General features: G+C 39.7%; 3 protein-coding genes across 4 annotated transcripts in view; 1 reads left to right on the plus strand and 2 right to left on the minus strand.

Annotated features, from left to right (window-relative positions):
- uba7 (ubiquitin-like modifier activating enzyme 7) overlaps window positions 1–7070 on the plus strand; it is a 39345-nt gene extending 32275 nt beyond the window's left edge. For both annotated transcript variants that reach the window (XM_034082832.2, XM_034082833.2), the window contains exons 22-24: window positions 3180–3281; window positions 4790–4872; window positions 5947–7070. In XM_034082832.2, the coding sequence (XP_033938723.1) occupies window positions 3180–3281; window positions 4790–4872; window positions 5947–6079 (318 nt within the window). In that variant the 3' untranslated portion in view covers window positions 6080–7070. The remainder of the gene's footprint in view (window positions 1–3179; window positions 3282–4789; window positions 4873–5946) is intronic.
- A 422-nt stretch (window positions 7071–7492) lies between these two features.
- Window positions 7493–9941, minus strand: LOC117446930 (PAK4-inhibitor inka2-like). The gene is made up of 3 exons (XM_034083452.1): window positions 9856–9941; window positions 9710–9759; window positions 7493–8512 (listed from the first exon to the last, which is right to left on the minus strand). The coding sequence occupies exons 2-3, from the start codon at window positions 9710–9712 to the stop codon at window positions 7583–7585; spliced, it is 933 nt and encodes a 310-aa protein (XP_033939343.1). The 5' UTR covers window positions 9713–9759; window positions 9856–9941; the 3' UTR covers window positions 7493–7582.
- Window positions 9942–11930: 1989 nt separating this feature from the next.
- LOC117447171 (guanine nucleotide-binding protein G(i) subunit alpha-2-like) overlaps window positions 11931–23507 on the minus strand; it is a 44209-nt gene continuing 32632 nt past the window's right edge. The window contains exons 3-9 of the mRNA XM_034083830.2: window positions 22117–22258; window positions 19003–19163; window positions 16815–16943; window positions 15182–15311; window positions 14599–14752; window positions 14309–14501; window positions 11931–13095 (exon numbers count right to left, since the gene is read on the minus strand). Coding sequence (XP_033939721.1) covers window positions 14311–14501; window positions 14599–14752; window positions 15182–15311; window positions 16815–16943; window positions 19003–19163; window positions 22117–22258 — 907 coding nt within the window. The 3' untranslated portion in view covers window positions 11931–13095; window positions 14309–14310. The remainder of the gene's footprint in view (window positions 13096–14308; window positions 14502–14598; window positions 14753–15181; window positions 15312–16814; window positions 16944–19002; window positions 19164–22116; window positions 22259–23507) is intronic.

A 23507-nucleotide genomic window follows, 5' to 3' on the forward strand; every position in this document is an offset into this window, starting at 1 on the left:
AATGACAGTTAGTGATATCCACAGCATCAGCAACACCATGACGTGTGTAATGGTGAAGTGAGAAGTGGTTAATCTATGAAATGTCATTGTGTTCCATAAATGTTTTGGAAATACCAGGTGTGTCATGTTTTAGGTGGAAGTCGAACACTTCATTTATAATAAAAACTACAATATGTGGATAGCAGATGAGAGATTTGGCTGCCCTCCAAAAATGGAGCAGACCACCAATGTGGCTTCATTGCACTCAGGCCTGTGAAGTGGCCGTTTGTCTTGTCCTCATCAAGTCAAACTCAGTGTAGTTCAACCACACAGAATCCCGAATGCCATCTGCTTTGTGTCCAAACAGATCTCTGGACGCATAGACACAATGAGTTAAGGACAGTACTTGAACACAGCTTTAAGCCAATAGTTAAATACAATAAATAAGGATCTCCTGAGGTTGAATAAGTTGTCATGTAGGGTTACTATCTTGTGTATCTGTTGTTCAGTTTATCTCTTAAGATTCATTGCCAGACAAACCCAATACTTTTTTGTTATGCATTTACCATGAGCCCAATACAGCATCTTCAGGGTTGACCCTCCAACCCCAAGTCGAACTGATTCTGTCTGATTTTGTACAGCTATGAAAAGCTGCCAACCAATTGTCACTTTGCAGGGATTTTGGTAATTAGCAATACAGGAGACCCCTCAGAGTCTCTAACTAAAAGACAACCTGGCCCGACTTTAATTAGCTGGACTTGTGACATTATGTTGTACCACTAAAGTAGCTCTTTTAAGGTGTCAGTGTTGAGCGCGGATGGTTAATTCAAATAACCGTGATGGAGATGTGTCTAATATACGATAAGAGTACTGCATTTGGACTCCTAGCAAAGCAGATTTGGGATTTTTTTGGTTTGGGTGACTGTTGCTCTAAGAGGAAAACAATAACGCTCTGCTTCTCATTCCTTCTTCCTCCCCAGCGATAACAGTTTCATTGGGCCATTTGAGTTTTTTTAATAGTAGAGGTTCCGTTACAAACAGATACTGTAGTTGTGCTTGTGGGAAACCATTGGTAATTGTTTCCAGCAGCCAGATTGGTTCCAGTATTCTGGCTTATTTTTTCTCCCCTGCTATAGGGTTGAATAGTTGACGTCACTCTACTCTCGGACTGATGGGGTTTAGTTGATTGGCTTCAGGTTCCTGTCAGAGTTGTGTGACAGATATGAGGGAGAGGAAGGGAGGCAAGAGTAAAAATAGCCTGCATGCCCACTTAGCATTGTGTCAAATCAGCATCTGCATACAAAAGCATGAACAACTCTGGCGTGGAACTTACCAGACGTCCATTTTAAAGTCTGACCATGAATTTGCATTTCCAAGAACTTTAGAATTTTTTTTCTTTCATTTCTGGCTTGAGATCTGTTTTGCATAGACTTTTAAAAAGCTAACATGACTACGAGTTTGCTTGCTTTGCGCAAACAAAATGTCCTTTGTGTAAAAATGGGACAAAGGACCTAGACACCCTGTCGGACTTGAGGAGAAGTATGCTTCGAGTGTGTCTCCATAACCCCAAACCCCATAAGTGGTGGGAGTTGTGAGGGCTATTTGAAAAGTTCCCCTTGGCTGCTAGAGCAGAGATAATTGGACCCAGGTTTAGCCGGGCTTTTGGTATTCACATCCTGAGCCAAGTTTGGATCTTCCCAACTTTTCTCAGCAGACAGTGCCTGTGTAATCAGGTTCGCCTGGCTATGTGATGTATTATGACATATTTTTTGCATGTGAGAATCCTGACCCTCTTCATGTTTTCTGTTTAGGTCCTACACATGTGACTTATGATGTAAACACATTGTGGCATGTGAAAAACAGTGTCTGTCCAATAACTAGGAGTGCGTTTGCAGGGCTTTTAATTGAACTGTTTGCATGTCAAGGCTTGTAGGGTCCTTCTTCCTAGCATGTGATCTGAGGAGACGTGACGTCGGTAACGGTGGAGCCTGAGGCCGGAGACAGAGATGTGTTGTTTGTGAAGTTATCTTATTGACTGATGTATTTGTAAAGTTATTCATTCAGAATCACAAGATGCTCTCATCACGCTTTTCACATCACAGGGTTTGGATGAATCAAATGCATTTCAGATAACTGAAGAGCAATGTTTTGACTCAATAAGAGTTTCCTGTTAATGTAAAACTACACGTAGCAACAACTCATGTTTTGCTTGATTCTTTCTATTAAAACAAAAACACAAATATCCATCCTCAGAGCCCAAAGTGACCTGACATCAAACTGGTTTAATACTTCTGCTTAAATGAAAGATGAGTTTTGGTACTGATGCTTAAATGATACTATTTTGAATAACCCAATGTATATTTATTTAAAATACTAAGTGCACATTTTTGATTACATTTGATCAAAAGAATCAGATGTTCGATGCTAGCTTTCAGAACTTTTTGGTCGATAAAGAAAATCAATGCACAGCCCTATTGAAAAACTTTCATAGAGAAATGTTCTAATGATAATTGGAAACATTGTTGCAGCACAAGGTGCATCTATCAGCAAAAGAAGACAGGAGATCAAAGCTATCGTAGACAGACTATGATTCCCAGTCCAAACAGTCAGATTTCAAGTTTGTTATGTCAACACAGAAGATTTAAAGACCTACAGGAAATTCAGAAAGAAAAAGAACCAAATGGAACAATTCATTATTGAACGTACGATCTGAAACAGTGTCTGGAAAAATTCCTAGGTTGTTATTGTACTGCCCAGGGCAGCACATGTACATTTACACAGATGCAGATTTTATAAGCAACATTCTTGAACTTTTTCTCAAATTGAACAAATATGATCTGCCCCAAACTACACTCAGATAGTAGTGTGTATTTGTTCTTGAAGCAGAATTAAGGTTAAACTGTGAGAATCATGTTAGTGGTAGATTGAAACTTGAGCAAAAGATGAGGGTCACTTCATCAGACATGAGGACGCACCTTCTTGACCTCATCGCAGCTTGTTCGGATCCACACTGCAGTTTAAGCGGTCTGCTGATTGTTCTCAGCTGCTTTATAACACGGTGATGAAAAATGCAGTCTCCCTGTCTGTGTCCAGGCCTCTTGTTATGGACCTAAACATATCCTACATATCTTTCACAGCAAGTAGTACTTCATCTGTCAACTTTGCCTGTGTTTGTGTTGGTGTAACATGTCTATCGGCAGGTCGCAGGAAAGAAATACACCCTGTGGGATGACTTCCTTGTTGAGGGCAGACGCGGCGGTCAGCAGGAAATGACCTTGGGAGATCTGTTCCAGTTTATCAAGGTACGGCCTCCTTATTCCTTTCAGCACGGAAACACACACTTTCTTTACCCCCGGTGCTACTGAGTGCATACTTTATGCATGTTTTTTTTTAAATACCTAAACCTGTTCACCTTCCTCCAGTGCACACAATAGCTATTGTATGAGATGACTGGACACTTTGCACCTTCAATTCACAACTTCAGGACTATATTCTGAAATCCTGGAGGAAGGTCATGCTGTTTATTCAAACTCAAAATGACCATAGGCTATGTTGTTATAATGAAATCTTCTTTTACATTGTTGGAGTTTTTATGACATCGATAACATTTCAAGCTGTCACTTCCAACGTCCCGAATATCATAATGTTTGTTTTTTGACTTAAAACAGAAAATGGTTGATCATAAGCTGGTTGCATGCATTTATAGAATATAATCATACACCAAATATAACATGGATACTGAACATGTTCATTTAAGGTGGAATAACCTGTCCTATTGCTCACATATACAGTACATTGCGTTTTAACATGATATAGGTCCTTAGCAACAGAAAGTCTAAACATAAGACTCCATGCCTGTTTTTGATGCATGTAAGTGGCGGGTGTGGCAACGCAGGTGGTGATGGTAGGGGCACAAGGAGCTGTGCCTCGGAGGACAGCGTTGGCGGCAGCCGCCTTGATGAGTCAAGGATTGGGCTCGCTAACTCAGCCTCGGGGTTTGCCGAGGTCAAGCTTGTGACATTAAGGCGTGCTGCTGCAACGGCAGGTGCAGGGTCGCCAGCAGCACCATCGGCTGCAGTTGTTTCATCGCTATTTCGTTTTAATAAATCCTTAGAGCTTTTAAGCCAATTTCTGATGTCCATTTTGTAATTCAAACAGAAATGGGAGTCTACAGAATGCACAATAAACAATAAACAAATCCAGAATAGGCGGCAGAGTGTGACGCTGTGATTAGTCTAAATGTGGACGAATCACAAATCACAACAGACACATGCATTTATTTGACGTAGCCTGCGATTTTTTTGTTGTAGTTACTATCTGACATCACATACATCATAGCATAAAAGTTCACAGTTTATTTATAATAAAAAAAATAAAAAATATTTTTAAATGTTTATAAATAATAAAAAACGTGTTTATTAGGAGAGGGCAGGAATGTCAAATGGGAGGGCCTGGCCCTCCCACGGCGCCGGGAATGTAAGTGTGCCAAGGCAGGCATGGCAAGACATGGTTTATTGATTTTGCTAGAGTTTGTTCTGTTGAGGCAAGGGGAAAATATTTTGGCAAGTGGTCCTATTTACGGTTTTGTTTATCCTTCGACCGACCATGTTCCCCCTTGTTTGTTTGCGGAGTTACTGAAGAGCTTCCTGAACTGCTGAAGTTGTTAGAGGCCACAGTTCATCATCAGACCTTTACACTACTCTCTGCAGACTTTATTAGTAGTACTCTCCTCTGCACAATGCATCCTGGCAATACTCATATCTCTTTCCTCATTGTACTTTAAATATATTTGTATTGTTTCTTTGTGCAGGATAAATATGACTTGAGCATCAAGCATCTCTTCTACGGAAACGCTATCTTATACATGGGGCAAGAAGAGAGGCTCAAGCAAAGGTATGTCCAGTCAATGCAGAGATACAATGTCATTTTGCAGATGCAGCCTCCCGTGTTTGTTTAGAGGCTAATGGCAGGATGAGGTGTTTCCTCTGCGCCTGTGAGCAGAGAGCCTGTTGACACATCCCCATGCATCACTGAACACTGACGAGTGAGACCGATCCTCCTCAGGTTTCTTTCTGTTTGTTGAGGACAAGAGTTTAAGAGTTAAATGAGTGTGATTCTTATTTTTCTGCATCGAGACACCACACTGTTTGAGCCTGTTCCGTGCTGCAGAACATTATACGCCCCGGGGTGTGTGAAACCAATCAGGTACCTCGTAAACGTTCCTAATTAAGAACTGAGTCACAGCAGAACATTCAGCCTCTGGGATGTTCGCAATCCCTGTGACTCCAACAAACAAAAACATACACAAGTTTACATTTTTGATTTAGTTCATACTTAGCTTACATCGTGCTGTAAGGTCTTTGAGTTCATCTTGAAACAGACTGTGTGAGTGTCCATGTATATTTGTCTCTGGGGAGCAGTGTTGTGGTTAGATAAAGATGCGAGGGGAGAGGGGCAGAGTGCCGGCCATGTGGACCGCTAGCCGCACGTGTAAAAAATGCCCTCTCCAGGAGTGACTTCCTGTGCAGTTGCCCTGTTACAAGCTTCCTGTGTTGGAACATTTTGTCCCAACTGACCATTTAAATCCTTAAAAACAGATCACAATTAAATTGTTTTATGTTAAATGTATGAAAACAGATGAAATAGTATTATAATGTTAGTAATATATGTGTTGATTTTTACACCTTAATACACCTTCTTTGTGCTACTGTGTACTTCCAGCAGCAGAATGGTGAATGTAGGATTAACATTGACGATAATGGCAGTCTATGTCAAATAGGAACACGCTTAATCCAGATTTGGATACATGTTAACAGGATTAAATAATTGTACAATATTTATGGCCCTTGATGATCAGAAGACACAAACCAAAAATGCTAATTTGTGTTGGAATGAGATGCAGAAATAATGTTATATAGTTATTTTTTTCTTCCAGGCTAAGCTAACATATACTGAATGTTTTTGCAGTGTTTCTGACGTGGTGAGGATGGTCACCAAGACAGATATCCCTCCACACAAGAAGATGCTGGAGTTCATCGCCTCGTTCACTGAGGATGAAGAGTGTGAGACAGTCCCTCCCATCAGATACATCCTCGTGTGATGCCATCAACACAGTTCACTCAAACTTTATAGTAAACATGTTTCACATGAAAATGCTTCAATGTGATAAAGCACACTTAACAATCCTGTGATATCTTATCAGTTTAAAAGATCCTCATGTCTTTAGCTGTTGTTTACAAATATTACTATCTGAATGATGTTTTCCTGCATCTGTCTATCCATTCCTTTACCGTCTTTTTACAATATTTTAGATTTTATCCCGGGCTTACTGTGATCATGTTTTCGTCAATTGTTAATGGACCTTTAATCATATAAAGTCAAACATAACACAATGTGTCTAATCTGTTGTCCGGTCCCCTAGCCATGTTCCAAACAATACTTAAAAATGCATACATATATATATTCTCTTTTTATGAAACATAACAAATGGCCATTTTGGTTCCAACGTAACGAGACATTTTACCGGGGTTTTTTAACTTCAGGTTTTCATATAAAATGTGTCTTTGGAGAGGTCAGGCTAAGAGGTTGTCAAGATGTTTGCCAAGTCCTATGAATTAGACGGTCTGGCGCAGCTTGGCCATGCTGGCCTGGTTTCAAGGTTTAATTCAGGTCAGACTGAGCTCAATGATGAAGGCCTGCAGTCAGACCAGGCACTTTACACAGTAGGTACAGGGCTTTCACGAATTTGGGGGATTTTGTCATCTGGACACAAATGCTTAAAACCTTCAGAAGGAATCCCAGAGCTGGAGAAGCTTGACTGGAAGCTTCAAGCCCTCATCTGTCCTGAAATGGCTCGTATGCATCACCTGTCCTTTTCAACAACCACACGATGTGTCTGACTTCACACCCGAATGTTAACATAGTGTTGTTTTTAACTCTACTCTCTCTGTATTTAGATCATGTAATGAAGAATCCTCTCTGAAATAATCACTGCCACTTTGTGAAAGGGTTATTTATTCAGTGTGTAATTGGGGCTGTGATTCGGGATGCTGTTTGTCATTTAAATAATATAATTCAATAAATATGTCTATGAGGAACCATGTGGTGCTGTGTACTTCACTAAAAGACTTCAGTTCCCTTACCGTCTTTTTAATTAGTCACGAACATACTTCTCTATGGTGACCACATCACACACTCAACCTCACATTTTAACGAGAAAAAAAGATCCTGTTGAAATTGCTTCGTTTTTAAAGCTTTAAGGCCTTTACTGTTAGAGTTGATTGAGCTAAGATGCTATATTTATTTGGCTTGTGGGCAATTTTACTCCCAAACACTCGAAAGACTGTAAAATTGAGCTTAACGGCAGACAACTTTCCCCACTGTAACACAACATTTACATGAAGATGACTGTAAGAAGCTTGAAAGTTGTCAAACTGTTAAAATGTTTACAGTATGTCAGCTCATACTCAGGAAGAAAGAGAACACATTTTCATTAAATACAAAATACCTTTATTACAGATGTATCAACATTGTGGGCAAAATCCAATATAAAAATAGAACCATCTTTTCACAATTCATTTGAACGGTCAGGCTGGAGCCTCACTTAAATATATCCGATAATGTCATTGCATATAATGGGTTGTCGGCTGCCTGTCTTCATGAGGGCAGTGAAATGGTGGAAGTCAGTGTCTGGTTGGTGTAGGCCTGTGTGGGACTGGTGAAAGAAAGGTTTGAGCGCCTGGAGCCCCACAGGACAGGACATCCGCTTGGGGTCCTCCGCAGCCCTGCTGACCCTCGTCAAGTCTGCTGTCCTCTGCCTCACCTCAACATTTTTAGACATCCCTGCTAGTCTGCGCCGCATGTTGATCAAAATGTCTTTGGCCATGCGCCGTCCCACATGGGGCTTTAGTTCTGCTGGCTCAGGACACTCTGGTAGGTCCATCCAGTTCTTTATCAGGTCAGCAAAGCTGTTGTCCCCCAGAACCAGAGGCTGTCTGTTCCTGCTGCGGCTCAGCAGCGAGGTCGTCCAGTCCTCTGGGTTGCTGGCTTCAAATGCGGTCCAGCGCTCCAGGCAGGCGTCGGAAGTCGATTTGGGCCGGATTCTTCCAGAAGCTCCTCTGTTTGTGCGGAGGCAGGCAGAAGAGGACACTCTCACATTCCTGGTTCTCCTCAGCACCACACCTTCATCCTGCCAAGAAGCCTCAGAGTATCCCGAGTCAACGTCCATACTCTTCTCACTGCTCGGGGAGCCTTGTGTCAGTCGCTCATGCTCCTGATGCTCTTCGTCTTCTTCCAAGGGGCTGGCCAGGCAGCAGGCAGAGTCATATGTGCTGGCTTCACTGGAGTCAGAGACACGCAGACGAGCGAGTCTCTCTTGCTGCGCCCTCTGTTTGCAGAGCCGAGTCACAGCAAAGGAGCGAGCACACGGTTCACTCAGTGGCCTCGGCCTGCTTATGTGCTTCAGGTCCTGCAGGGATCTCATCATGCACTGCATTTGGTCCCGAAGGCAGTCAGGAGAGTCTCCTAAACACAGCTACACAATAAAAAGACAAAGAGTTAGTGGTGATGGAAAAATTGGCAAAGTATATTTAAAAGCAACACTTAAAACCAAACAAAGCTTTGGTGTCTTTTGCAAGAGTCTCCAGAGCAGTTAGGCTGGCTTAGCTGAGACACAATCCCTCTGTTATTTTCAGAACTGGGCCAATAAGATTTTTACCAGCTGAGATCACTGTGCTCTATGACCATATAACAAGTGAAGCATTCCTGAAAAACCTCAGAGCAGCTTTTTGGAGACTATCCCTTGCAGCTCCCAGAAAATGAAAAGTTGTGGCTTTGTGGACAATATGCACATGTTGAATTGGAAAAGTCTTACTGCAACTTTAAACGAGAAGGGAAGTTTGAACAAAGTAGAGCTGAATCGTGGCGGAGTGCCGAGGCACACAATCCTCTCTGGATTCCCCTTACTCACAGGATGTTGACTGGAGTGTATTAATAAAGCAGGAAATGACAACCACATTTTGGAATTACACAATCATCGTTCATTAATTATGTATCATATCATCATCCAGCCTTCAGATAAACTTAAAAACAATTTGTACCAGTTGATGCAACATGATCTGTACAATCATCAAACCCAATACAGTTTTACCAAACTTTCCTGTGGATCAGAGTAGACCCCAAAAAATGTCCAATGTTAAATAATTTGCTGTAATACATTTCGTTTTTAGGTTTCTATTATGATATTTAGTTTTTAGTGGAACCTCCCTGGCATGCCAGTGTTTGGCTTGGAGATGCACGACAACACAATGCCATGATGTTGTCACAGCTGTGGGTGCTGAACCATTTGGCCCCTGGGGGAGACTTATCTGAGATACAAGAGACATCCTCAGTGGGACTCAGTGGTCAGTCTGCACCTCTTAAAATGCCCTGCTCTCCTTGACTGCCTTCACACAACGAGAAGTGATTCACCAAGTTGTACACAATTGGCAAGGACAGTTAGGTTTGCATTAACTGTGACTTGGGGGATTAAACACTCAAGCTTCCCAAAAAAGAACAGCCAGTAGAGGGAAAACTTTAAGAATCAGCAGAAACATGTGCACTCACTTAAAATGAAAATACTTTACAAAGTGTTCCTGCCAAGGGTCCTAAGCAAAGACCTTTGCAATTACAAGCCACTGCAATGCATCTAGAAAACGATTGAAATATATAAAAGCACGTGGAAAAGACTTACCATATCTTTTAAAGTTAATTCCTGTAGTGAAGTTCAGAATCCTGTTGTTTCTGCAACAAAAACACGATACATTAGATATGAAATGGGCTTTGAAAGTGTTTCACTACTAAGACAGATATAGTAAATAATTAGTATTAACCACTCACCGAAGCATTTAAATGAATCCCAGCACAATCCACAGCTTCAGAGATTCACAGTTGAATAGAGCCAGTGTCTGTGGGCTGTATTACCCCTCTGATCCATATGAAGGTCTGTCAGGGTTTTTTGACGATGCTGAGGTTTTCCCAGCAGCCAATCAGCGCAGGGCATTACCAAATCAGCCAATAGTGAGTCTGCTGAAACGAGCTCCCTCCCTGTGTGAGCAAAAGGTTCCTTCTCTAAATGTTCCGGAGTTTGAATATTAGGACATTTTCATTGAACATAAATATATTGACCTTTTGAACTTTTTTTCTATTGGACGAACATCTGTTGGATTTTCTACATCACTGATAATGAATACGTTATATTATAAAGTGCATATTATACACTTTAGTTGAACAAGGTTGTGGTAATACCTAATGTGTAGGTGAGATGAATGCAGAGTTACATGTCACTAGTAAATGGTGTGAACTGCTGTGCTTAAACGCCTCATGTCTGCATACATCTCAAATCTGCATGACGCCACCTTGTGGATGTTTGTGAACAGTACCTCCCTTTTTAGCATTCTCCATTGTCTCTGCATATAAACCTTTTCACACCCTTTATAACAATCTGAGGAATGCACAACGTCCATTCCCAATTATTTCTTTAATGGGTGTTTAGAAATGCAAACACAGCTCGATTGATGTTCTCATTTAATTTGCAGATAAGCAAATTAACTGATTGACTGAACTCCTCACCTCACCTAAGACGTTTATAACATCTTAAAGGTGGGGTAGGTAAGTTTCAGAAACCGGCTCGAGATACACTTTTTGTTATATTCCATGGAATGCTCTTAACATCCCGATAGCAATGAATATCTTAAGTGCTTTGACAAAAAATCCATTAAAAAAATTCATCTGTAGAAGCCGTAATACTGTAAAAAGTACAACCAATCCGTTTAGCCGGCCCGGCTAAAAAGATTGGATGGCCTACCTGCCTGTCAGCCTTTCATCGGGGCACAAACTTATCTCGTGCCCTCATTGGTCATGTGCGCGTACGTGTGTGTTGGAGGAGGGGCTCTATAAGGAAGTGGCAGATTTTCTCCGGTTGTGTATTTTCAAATTCTAGCGATCTCGAGCTGGTTTCTCAAATGTACCTACCCAACTTTTAATTCAGCCCCAGTTGTGATGGATCTGCTCAGGACTCTCAAGCACAAGAGTATGACATTGTTAGATTGTGTAGATTGCATCTAAGTGTAACTGAGGTTGGGTTTTCACTTCTTTACAAAGGCATACTGCTAAGTAGTTGAGTGAGTGGTTACAAACCAATAGGGGTATGTATCAACCAGATCGGAGAAGCTGTGAGATGATTTAAAAACAGAAAATAATACAACAAAAATTACACTAAAGACAGTTCGATGCAGCTTTTCTGAACCTTTTTCGTTAAATGTCAATGTATAATTTCTCTTCTTTGGGCCTTAAACTGTTTTGTAACCAGATGAACAACTGCTGGTGTTTTCAGAAACCTCTAAATGTATCATGAGCTCATGTTTATAATATACAATCTGAATTTTAAAAGAACCAGTTCTCCAGACCTCAGCATAATACTTAAAGTAAGCTACTTCAGTAAATGTACAGCCACTAATGACCAAATTATAACATATGTACTTCAAAAGAAAATGTATCTGGGGTTTATTATGAGAAAGCTGTGACAAATTAAACCTAAATACTTTACTGCAATGCAAGTGCAACCCTCTCTTACATACAGAGGTGGAAAAAGTAATCAGATTTTTCACTAAAGTAAAATAAGTGATACATTTAAAAAATATTCTGTTAGTTAGAAGTTAAACACTTACTTGAGTAAAAGTACAAAAGTATTGGCATCAAGGTATACTTAAGTACCAAAAGTAAAACAGCTTAGTGTGTGTAATGGTCCATTTCAGAATCATATATATTAAATGACTGGATTATTCACAGTCAATCTAAAGTCCCTTTTATATTATTTTTTTTTAAATTTGCATTTCAGTAGAGTTTATGTCCATTCATAGAGATGAATGTGTGCAGTGCATTTTCTTTTGACCCATCACATTGAAAATAAAAGATCAAGTGAGCAAACTTTATTTACATAAAACAATTGAATGACTCTTTTCTTAATATTATTGAAAGACTATCATCCATGTGTCTCTTTGTTGTGGTGCATCTTAAATCATGTGTAATGTGAAATACAGTGGAATAGAAATAGCCCTAATTCACACTATGGAGATAGTATGTCTCTAAATAAAATGTGTAAACAGATATCAAGGCACAAACATATGTAAAAACAAACTTAAAATGGAACAGAAAAAACAGAACATCCATGTTAGGAACAGACATTACCACTTAAACATATTGTAGATATCTTAAAAGTGACACAAAACCATTTACGTTTTGTTTCTTTGTAGAAGTTACTCAGGAATGTTATTCAGTTGTGGAAGATACACGCTAATCTATGGACGGTCATGCAGAACAATGCACTAAAGTACAATGGTGGATTCTGTGTAAACATTGTACAAAAGCATTTCCCTTCATCCATGTTCATTCTCCATGCTTGTTTGTTTTCTTCAAAAAAATAAGCTCTGTGTAGTCAGAGGGTTCATCAAATGCCAACATTAGTTAAGATAAAGTAATTTCATTTTTATAAAATATTATTTTTTCATGTTGTTACTTCTTATTAAACTTCAAAAGCAAATAAGGATTCAAATGAAACCCCGAACAACTCAAAGAGGTCTGAATACAAAACAAATGAGACTCTTAAAATCAGATAACTGCAGACTAAAAGTCATCCTTAAACTAGTCCTGAAAGTCCTATTAAGGATGTAAAATACTTTAATATTGCTCTATTTTCATTTACTATGTATTATGATGGGAAAGATTGGTTAATATTATGATAAGTTTCCCTCTTCCAACATGTTTTTCCACTTAAGCCAGTGGGATAATATCATTATTATTCAATTCAATTTAAAAAACAATAAAAGGGGGCTTGGTCATATATCTATTTACAGGTACTCAGTATGGACAGTATGAGAACCCTAATCAAGAAATATATATATATATATTTTTTTTAAATCAACACAATAAACAGAGAATGTAATGGTTGCAAATCTGTGATTGTTAAAGTTCTTTAAAGTATGTGCTCTAAGAGTCAAGTCTCTTATGGTTTTCATTATGAAAAGCAGTATCATCACATGGCTGTTGCAGTCTCTCATGCAGTGTGCGTCAGGCATTCTCCTGAAGGAACAGAAAGACGACAAGAAAAAGCACATTTAGATAAATACATTCAAAGAGCAATGATTTGTATTAATGTCTACTAATGTATCATGTTTAAACTGCTTCACATCAACTACAGCAAATCACGCAGACATGGATGATGTTAATTAGCTAATCAATGCTTAATTGCGTTTAATTAAAATGACAAAGACACACAGATTACCGTTATGACAAAGTAAGAAAACCTACATATATTCACAATTGGGAAAATAGAGCCAGAAGGCTTGTGCCATAGACCAATTCAAGTCAATTAGTGAGTCGTCAATCAATCAATCAAATTGTTGCTAGTTATTTTCTGTTTGATCAACTTATCGACTGATTGACTGATTTAACCTTAAAGGTCCCATGACATGTTTTTCTGGTTATTACCCGTCCCCTTGTGTGTTATGTAGCTTTTTATGCATGTAAACTGTCTGCAAAGTCACAAACCCTCAAAGTACACCCTGTCTATGCTGCCCCAGAACGCCTCGTTGGAGATTTTTATTTTTCCATTTTTTTCTTCCTGGTCATAGTGACGTAACGGTCATAGTGACGTAACGGTCATAGTGACGTAACGGCGGACCAATCCGCGGATTTCCGCACACACACACACTCACTCAGCCTTGTCTTTTCTCAGCCGTGGCTGGCTGTGAGTGTGAGTGTGCTCAGGCTGAGTTCTGCGGTGTCTCGCTGTCTCGCAGACCCCACGCAGCAACCAGGAAACAACACCAGTAATACAGCTCACACTGTCCGCTCCACGAGCCTCAAAGGGCGGAGCAGCGAGCCCCGCAACGGCACCCAGACCCCACGCAGCATTCTCATCTGTTTGTCATTACTGGTGTCATTTTCTGGTTGCCAACGCCATTGTAACACATAAACACTGATGTTCCGCTGTAACGGTGGTGGACTCATCAGAACAGAGTGGGCGAGCTGACCAATCAGAGCACAGTGGGCTCATAGGGAGGGGGGAGCAGGAGCTCCAACAAGCTGTTTAGGACAGAGAGTGAATACACATGCTATACAGAGATGCTGTATAAGAAACCATTGTGAGTTTGGAACATTGAACAATGTAAATCTATTCTAGTAGACCTCAACAATGGAATTATGATCAGTAGAAATGGCCATGTCATGGGACCTTTAAGGCCACATGAATGTGTTAGAAAACATTTTACATGTCATCATCCCTCTAGCCTACCTTTAGAAAAGACCACAGTCTTTCAGGTTGTTCTTAATGATGACGTCAGTGACTGCGTCAAAGACAAACTGCACGTTCTTGGTGTCGGTGGCACAGGTGAAGTGGGTGTAGATCTCCTTGGTGTCCCTTTTCTTGTTCAGGTCCTCAAACTTGGTCTGAATGTAACTGGCTGCTTCATCAAACTTGTTGGCTCCTGGGGAACAACAGTTTGGAAACAAGAGGTGATTTGATATTACCATGAAAGCTTACATGTTCTTGTGATTTTATTTGTTATGAATCCAACTCTGTACCTGTGTATTCTGGGAAGCAGATGTTTAGGGGGCTGCGAGGAATCTTTTCCTCAAAGAGATCCTTCTTGTTGAGGAAGAGGATGATGGAGGTCTCGGTGAACCACTTGTTGTTGCAGATGGAGTCAAACAGCTTCATGCTCTCATGCATTCGGTTCTAGAGAGAAGCAACGGAAGTCAAAGATTGCGGCCTCCACTGAAGCACAACAACACATCAGAGCTGCCACCAGGGGACACTGCAGTTTGATATTTAAATGTGAGAAATGAGCAGAGCACAGGATGTTCCTCAGAGCATCTTTAGGCCAAGTCTCTCTGGAGCACTTTCTTTTCATTCATAATCAGCTCAAGAAATTAGGGTCAATGGTTCAAGCCACTTAGCTTTTTAACATAAATACACTCCATTGGTTCAACTGTAATGGATAATAATTTCACCATCTGGAGATTACTGTTATTAAGCTTTCAATAGAGGATGGATGGATCCTTTTATTTGCCTTGTAATGCCTTAGAAAATAAACTACCTGATACTGCAATATAAAGATAGAATAGAAGTCATATCACAAAGCAGATGAGAATAATGTTTCCTTACCATCTCCTCATCTTCAGCCAGCACCAGGTCATAAGCACTGAGTGCAACACAAAAAATGATGGCTGTGACTCCTTCAAAACAATGGATCCATTTCTTCCTCTCCGAGCGTTGTCCTCCCACATCAAACATTCTGCAAAGGGGATCAAGCAGAGGAGATGCATTGAGTGTGGAGGAAGTAGGTCACACTGAAAGACAGTATGGTGAAAGTGATAGAGAACGAGGTATTGAAGCAGACAGTTTTAGGAAGGATGACGGCTAACAAGAAAGGAAAAAGAAAAATAAAGAGTGACATTCGATCCCTGGATGTACATTAAGTCTTCATGAGGCTATTTTGAGAAGAAAAGCCTCAGGAGGAGGTAGAGAGAATACGGTCCAATATCTGAAAACAGACAACAGGCTACGAGAGGCAGACAGGCCTCTTTATTCGGTTAGATGATAGAGGTAAATATGTGGTGTTAAGGTCTAAATTGAGTCAATATAAAAACATATCTGCATAAGTCTCTGTAAATATGGTCTGTTAGTACTTGTTATGGCAAACAGGACATAATTACAAAAACTTGACTTTCTTCTTATCGATTGCCCCATGTATTATTCAGGCTGTGACAGAAGGCAAATATCAGAGAGTTTATCTGGAAACAGGTCACAGGAGAGCCATGTGCTCTTTTTATTTTTGTATCATCCAGATCTGTTAAGTTGCTTATCAAGGTCTTGGTATTTAATACTGATCAAGTCCCCAAACAAAGCAACTAAGATATGTGCCCTTTATATGAAATAGTTTGTACTTTCACCTATACAGTATATTAGAAAGTATGTGCTTTGGGAGAGGTCCTGTTATAAAATGTTAAAACACTGACTGTATCTCTGGCACATCCACTATTAGGATGTACATCTATACATCCATTACTAATATGCACACGAGTGCTCAGGCTGGGCCAGAGAGCATATTTTATGTAAGACCTGCAGCACTCTACATACTCACATGTTAGCACTTCCCTCTAAAGGTTTTATTGAGTAAAAGCACTGTAGGAAGCAGCTTTCAGTGCAATCACGATAATTAAGCTTTCAGATGCTGGTATAGTTTGGCTTCTAAGTAGCCGAGTAGCACATTTCATGCCAGGAGGGTTAGTTGCCCTTTAATGCTATTAATATTGAGAACAGTCTAAAGTCGAGCAATTTGTTTAGAGCAGCTGTGGAGGAGGCTGCTATGGTAATGTCACTTTTTACACTGAGGAGGAAGGACCACATTTAATAAATAAAAAAGTATGATGACATACTTTACTTTAATATCCTAGCTAGGGTTTTGCCTAGCTGCTCTCCTAAAATAGCACCAAGGACAGTTATATTTTATTCAGTTGGTCATGTTTCATGTGCTCTTGTGTGGTGATAATACAGACTGACAGCCACATTAAGTTGCAAGCAAGCATTGGGAATGAGTGAACACTGACAGGGTTATAATACCACAGAGGCACCTTAATGTAAAATAAAGCTGAGCTTCTAAGTTCCCTAGGCTCTCACTGCAAATGGCTAAATCTCCTGTTTCGATTAAAGGGACACAGGGTTGGAGTGGAGATTGCAGTATCATTTCTGTGAAGTAATATAACATTGATATAAAGTCAGCGCTCTATGGCCTTACTTGAAGTGCAGCTCCTTGAAAGTGAAGTGTGTCTCCACAATGCCTGTTGTCTTTACGCGAGTTCGCAGCACATCCTGCTGGGTGGGGATGTAATCTGCTTTAGCTATCCTCTCCAGATCGTTCAGGTAACTAAGAGAGAGGCAGAGATATATCAACAGGATTTGCGCACACACACACACACACACACACACACACACACACACACACACACACACACACACACACACACACACACACACACACACACACACACACACACACACACACACACACACACACACACACACACACACACACACACACACACACACACACACACACACACACACACACACACACACACACACACACACACACACACACACACACACACACACACACACACACACACACACACACACACACACACACACACTACATTTTCTACAGTTGGATTCTAGCAGATATGAGGCATGTTCTGATGTATTACTATTCCACTTAACTTTACATGAACAGTCTAATCATTAGGTTATCTCAAAGGTTTTGTAACAATGTAATTATGGCCAAATTCATTATGGAGGTTAGAGACCTAGAACTCCTAGAACTGAAGCTCCAAACAGGCTTTAACATAAATAAAACAAATTATTATTTTATCTGTTGTAAAATAAATAATAATAATTACCCTTTTAGTAAATTTGGCAAACTTGAAAACCATGGAGCTGCAGATTTAGTTGAGTGTCCTTAGGGGACCCCTTTGTAAAGGGCAGCATTCATTGCACAGTGGCTATGGCTATGTGTTGGGACTCTACACAGATGGAGACCCTGGTGGCAGTGACGGGGGCTTACCACAGAAATACACTCTTAAAAAAGGGACAACCTGTAACACAGTTTGACCAGAAGTTAATAATAAATAATGCGAGGCCAGTGTTATTTCTTAGCTGACGAGTGGCAACATGCATTTTCCTACTAATTTGTTCCAATAAAGTTAATTTGATGTATAATATTAGTGAACAAAATTATTGTTATTTGTTCCTATTGTGATTTGTTTAAATACAAAATTGGCTTCAATCTTTGAAGATGATTAAGTTGGGGTGCTCAGGAGAAATTATGCAAATGTTGAAAAGAAAATGACACATGGTCTTTGCAACTCAAAGATGGCAGTTTAATTTCACACAGTGGAAGACAAAAAAGAGAATTGCTTTGTTTTTTCATATCTTCTATCTAACTGGATTTATTTCTTTTAATTTTACTCTGTTTTGGTTCTTGCTAGTCAAAACCCGATCCACTTACAAACATTGCATCATCATACTGTATAAGGCCAGCTGGGAGCTTCAGCAGCGGCTTTACTCCTCACAGACACAAAGAGTCTGTATGTCATGGAACCGTATGGAAATAATGAATGAGCCGACCTGGCAGACTTATTGAAATTAATAAAAACATAACAAATAATTAACCAAAAACAATCTGAGTCATGATCACATCTATTAAACATATACATTTAGTATTTTACTTTTATAGCACTGCCAAAACATAAAACAGCTTCTTCCAAAAAGACACAAGTCACTGAAGGGTATTATTATTGTTGTCATTCTTTACTCTGAGGCCAATCAAATCGTTTTATTCCTCAAGTCAATTGTGTTCTCTGCTCATTAGGTTACAATATTAAAGAATAAAACCCAGAGAGGTAGACATAACCATTGAATGGAAGCTATTGGTTTTCATTCTCTATTGCTCCCCAGAGAAGTTAAAAACTTGAACTGCTTATGAGCGAGGACGAAAGGACACCAGGAGGACAACATCTCTAAGAGCGGAAATATTAAACAGCCTTTTGTTTTCATCAAATTAAATTAGCTCCATCATGAACCTAATACAAACCTTTGTTATACTTTCTTGAGCTGTCTTTTACTATGCTAAAATCACATTAACTATAGTGTTTCAGACGCAAAACCTTTGTTTATTTAGATATACAATACAAGTCAATAAGTATGCAGGATGAGAAAAGCACATTTGACAGGTCGCTGTGAGGTTTCTTGGCCACATTTACATTTATAGCGGTGTGTGCAAGAGCATGTTTGCGTAACGATTAATGCACAAGTAGTACAGGACATGTAGGGCAACATTAAAAATGTCAGCTGGATTTGACAAATTATGGTATAAAAGTGTCCTGGGGGCACCATGAAAGCATAAATGCACATAAAGTCAGACTCACTATGCTGCAGAGTCGTTGAGTTGGTACTCTCGCGACCGCTTGAAGCAGCTCTGAATGCCGCTGTCCCCCCACAATCGGCGCATCACGTTGGACAGATCCTCGGGGAAGATGCCCTGTTCTTCAGCAGCGGCAGACAGCGAGTACAGCTGCTGGGCATCGTCCTGCAGCGGGACATAAGGAAGCATTTAGAGCATCACTGCCAAACGTACATGGAGTCTGTTCCATCAGCTTTATCCGCTGTTCGGATATGTCTTTTTATTGAAACAATAATAATCATTCATGGAAGAATATGTTGATAAGCAGAGTTGGGTGTAATAATATTACTTTAGTCAGAAACGGAGTAGTGTAACGCGCTACTTTTACAATTCAGTAATCACACTACAGTTACTAACATTGCCCCAATGTTTTTTTTCGTTACTAAAAAAAAGTAATATATTACATATTACTTTAAAAAAAAGTAATATATTATACTACTTCGTTACTCTCTACATAAAGTAACTTGTTACTTTACTCGCAGGGCCGGCCCGCCCCTCCCTGCAGGCAGATCACGCAGACTGCTAAAGTTTCAAAATGTTCTCTTTAGTTCTGATCCAGATCCTGAATGTTTTCCTATCTGACCATGGCTGTCCTCTGTCTCCTGTATATTTTGCACAGTCTATCTCTGCTCACGCTGTTTCGTCGTCGTGTTCTCCTGCGTGTTGGCCATGTGTTGCATGTCTGGAACCAGACACCGCAAATATGAACTGCGCATGCGTGAGTGGCAATAACTCTCCTTACCAGCAGGCGGCGGTAGTGTGTATTCATCATTCAAAACAGGCAACAACCGGAAAACAGAGAAGAAGAACAGACTACGTGATATAAACAAACAACAAATAGCTGTACGTTAGCTTCACCTTAGCATGTGTTCTTTGCAGGTGTTTGTTGAGGTTTGATTATGACTGATTTTAGTAAGTAACGAACAGAGTTGGGTGTAATAATATTACTTTTGTCGGTAACGGAGTAATGTAACGCGCTACTTTTATAATTCAGTAATCACACTACAGTTACTAACATTGCCCCGACACGCATTACTTTGTTACTTACTAAAATCAGTTATTGCCACTCACGCATGCGCAGTTCGTACGTGCTCGGCTGAAGTCTTTGCGGTGTCTGGTTCCAGTGCAACACATGACCAACACGCAGGAGAACACGCCGACGCAACAGCGTGAGCAGAGATAGACTGCGCAAAATATACAGATAACAGGAGACAGAGGACAGCCATGGTCAGATAGGAAAACATTCAGGATCTGGATCAGTCTTATGGAAACTGGAAACTGAACTAAAGAGAACATTTTGAAACTTTAGCAGTCTGCGTGATCTGCCTGCAGGGAGGGGCGGGCCGGCCCTGCGAGTAAAGTAACGAGTAAAGTAACGAGTTGTTATGTAGAGAGTAACGAAGTAGTGTAATATATTACTTTTTAAAAAAGTAATATGTAATATATTACTTTTTTTTAGTAACGACCCCATCTCTGTTGATAAGTCAATCTCAATGCAACACTCACATGCCTATTGAGAGGGTTTTAAATGTTTGAAAGATATCCACTTTAAATAAATGTTTGCAGTGACAAGTAACTGCTGATCATGTTAATGAATTATAACAATGATAACATTGCATTGCAAAAGATTATAATGGTTTTGACACTGATTCTTGAAAATACTTTCAGTGAGTCAACAGCAATTATAAGTTATTGTGATTCTTGACCTTATAAAAAAAATGTAAGTTTGTGAAAATATGGAAAAAAAAACATAATGATGATGAAGTAAATCATTTTTATAGATTTTGTTTTCTTATTAGAAGAAACTCTAAGACTAAGTAAAATATGACAAAGCAAATACAGCCTCTCAAGAATGATCCACAGCCTCTCATCTTTGGACACATAATGCCAAATAAATCGTGTGTAGTCATGGAGGGCCAGGTCTCTGAACTAGGGCCAAGGAAGCAAAGGATATGATAGTAGCAATATAATGTGATGGTGAAATTCAAACCTATGATAAGCCGGTGCCAGCCAGTATGGGCTGAGCACATGTAAGATATGTTGGTGACTCAAAGTAACAGCATGCAGGACTGCTTTAGCAGATGGTGGTTTGATTTTATGTTTGTCATCATGCTTGCTGCTCTCAATTCTCCCTCATCATGTTGGCATGAAATAAAATATCTTCTCCAAGCTTTATTAACAATGAGCAACTGTTCATTATCTGGCTTCAGGATTCTAAATATGTATGTAGAATCAAAATATAAATGAATGATTCAAACTGAAGAACACATTCACCCTTTGGGGGTATTTGTCACATTGTTGGGAGAGAGATGAATTCTTTATTTTTTTCCAGCGTCCTTTCCAGGCAGCCAATACATCTCTGCTCCTTTCATGTCATGTTTTATATATTTGTAATGTATTTTCTTCAGTTGAATAATGTTTATTTACATTTTCTTGGTGAACATCAATCACACCACTTACTATTCTTTATTCTGAGGAAGATAAAACAATTTGGGTTATCAAGTTTTGTGTCTGTATTCCAAGGTTTGAAATGAGCAACGTTTTATTGTTGTTTTAAATTGGTTTATTTGAAGAGGTTTTCTGTTGCAGTGATTACCGCTGCTGAATGAAAGAGCAGCTGTATAAATGTAGCTTGTGGATTAAAAATTATGTATTTCTGGGAATCCAATGTGTTGAAACTCTTTCTCCTCCACCAACCAAATTAAACAGCAAACAGTGGGAATAATGTGTGCATGTATGCATGTGTAAATGTATACACAATCTTTGCATGTGTACTTCTATAGTGCTGCAGTGTGCAAGTACGGGCAGGCTAGCACACTAATTGCCATGTGTGGGAGTCTGCACAGGAATGAGTTTGGCCACTGTTACCTCACTGACAGCTTGATCACAGGCTGATTGGTGTTCAGAGGGTGCAGCGGACTGCATCTCTGCCTCAAGTTGATGCCAATAGTGTGTCTTCATGTGTCCATGTGTGCAGGTTGTGTCTGTGTTTCTGATTCCTTGTGTTTCTCTATCAGTTTGATAAATGTGCTACATAAATGCATAGTGTTTTCAATGTTTATGTGCTTGTGTGTCTTACCACTCTGCCATTACTGCTGTAGTCAATCTTGAGACAAGCCATGGCTTTAACAATGGCCATAATAGACTGGATGGTATTACTGTAAACCACTGCTCGGTACTGCTTGCACTCATCTTCTGAGTACCCATCTTCATGGATGATCCTGTCAAAAACACAAAATAAAAACGTACATTTAAAAGTTAAATATGCAGCTTCTTTTTTTTTTTTTAACAGTCATGTGTGATTCAGATGTCTTAACTTGACTTACAAAATATGTCCAGGGACTACAGATGAAAGATAGCTAACTCTGGCACTTTTACAGACATGTTGATTAATGTGCACTGTCCCTGTTAAATAAATCGTACGGAAATGTGCAGCAAAGCTAGGGATAATGCAGTGTTGGGTTATGGTTCCCTGTGGGTTCATCAGTATGGGCGGCACTATTCAAAATCATGTAGGCATTTGATCTCTCTAGAACGAAAATGATTATGATGACTGGTGGGTAGCCATTGTTTCTCCATTTGAATTCATTCATCAGTACAGTCATAATACATAATGATCTATATTCCAGTAACATTTCATAATATATAAATCAGTTCGTTAAACAGAACATTTGGCTGTCAAAAGGCACCTGCAAGCTGTTTTATTTGTATCCCTTCAACCGCTACCTCATTTAACAAGATACATAAACTGTACGTCTCACAGTTACCATGTTGGTGTTTAGGATGATGTGCAGCAGTGCGGTTAACACAGTGGAACTGCCTCAGCTCTGCAGCATTGGGCTGATGCAGTATCCGAATTTAACCTCTTGCAATAGTATTACTCAGAATGTGAGGGAACAAAAGGTCTGTGCAACCTATAAGATGCAATCATCCAGACTGCAGCAGAGAGAGCAGAGAGAGCTCACTGAGACCAGCCCACATTATTATAAAGTAAAAGTGCATATTGACTTTAGGTGTGTTGATGCAACTGATAATTAACAATAGTAATTTATTGAACAGTCACCACATTTTGTATGTGTTTTATGAAAAGGTTGTGTACCTAACGTTCTCTCCTGTAATGTCAAGTATATGCAAGCTGATCAATGTATAATGTTCCATAATGTGCAAGTGTTTCTGTCATGCGGGTTGATCTATCTGAACGTGTTAATAACCAGGCTTCAAAGCGACACAATAACTGCTCCAAGCTCATAAAAGATGGATTCAATGCCTGGCTAGCCCAGAGAAATGTTAATAATTAAGCAATTGAGGTTCCCGTGGATGCATATTTGTGTGTGTTCAGATTGGTTCTACACACTTTCAATTGCGCTTTGAGAAGTAAAATACCAATCAGAAGGTTGTCTATATCTCGGAGAACGTTCATTTTATTATACACTTCTGCGCTTTAACTTCTACATTTAATATGCTCAGTGC

This window comes from Pseudochaenichthys georgianus, chromosome 5 (assembly GCF_902827115.2).
Source record: "Pseudochaenichthys georgianus chromosome 5, fPseGeo1.2, whole genome shotgun sequence".
Lineage (NCBI taxonomy): Eukaryota > Metazoa > Chordata > Actinopteri > Perciformes > Channichthyidae > Pseudochaenichthys > Pseudochaenichthys georgianus.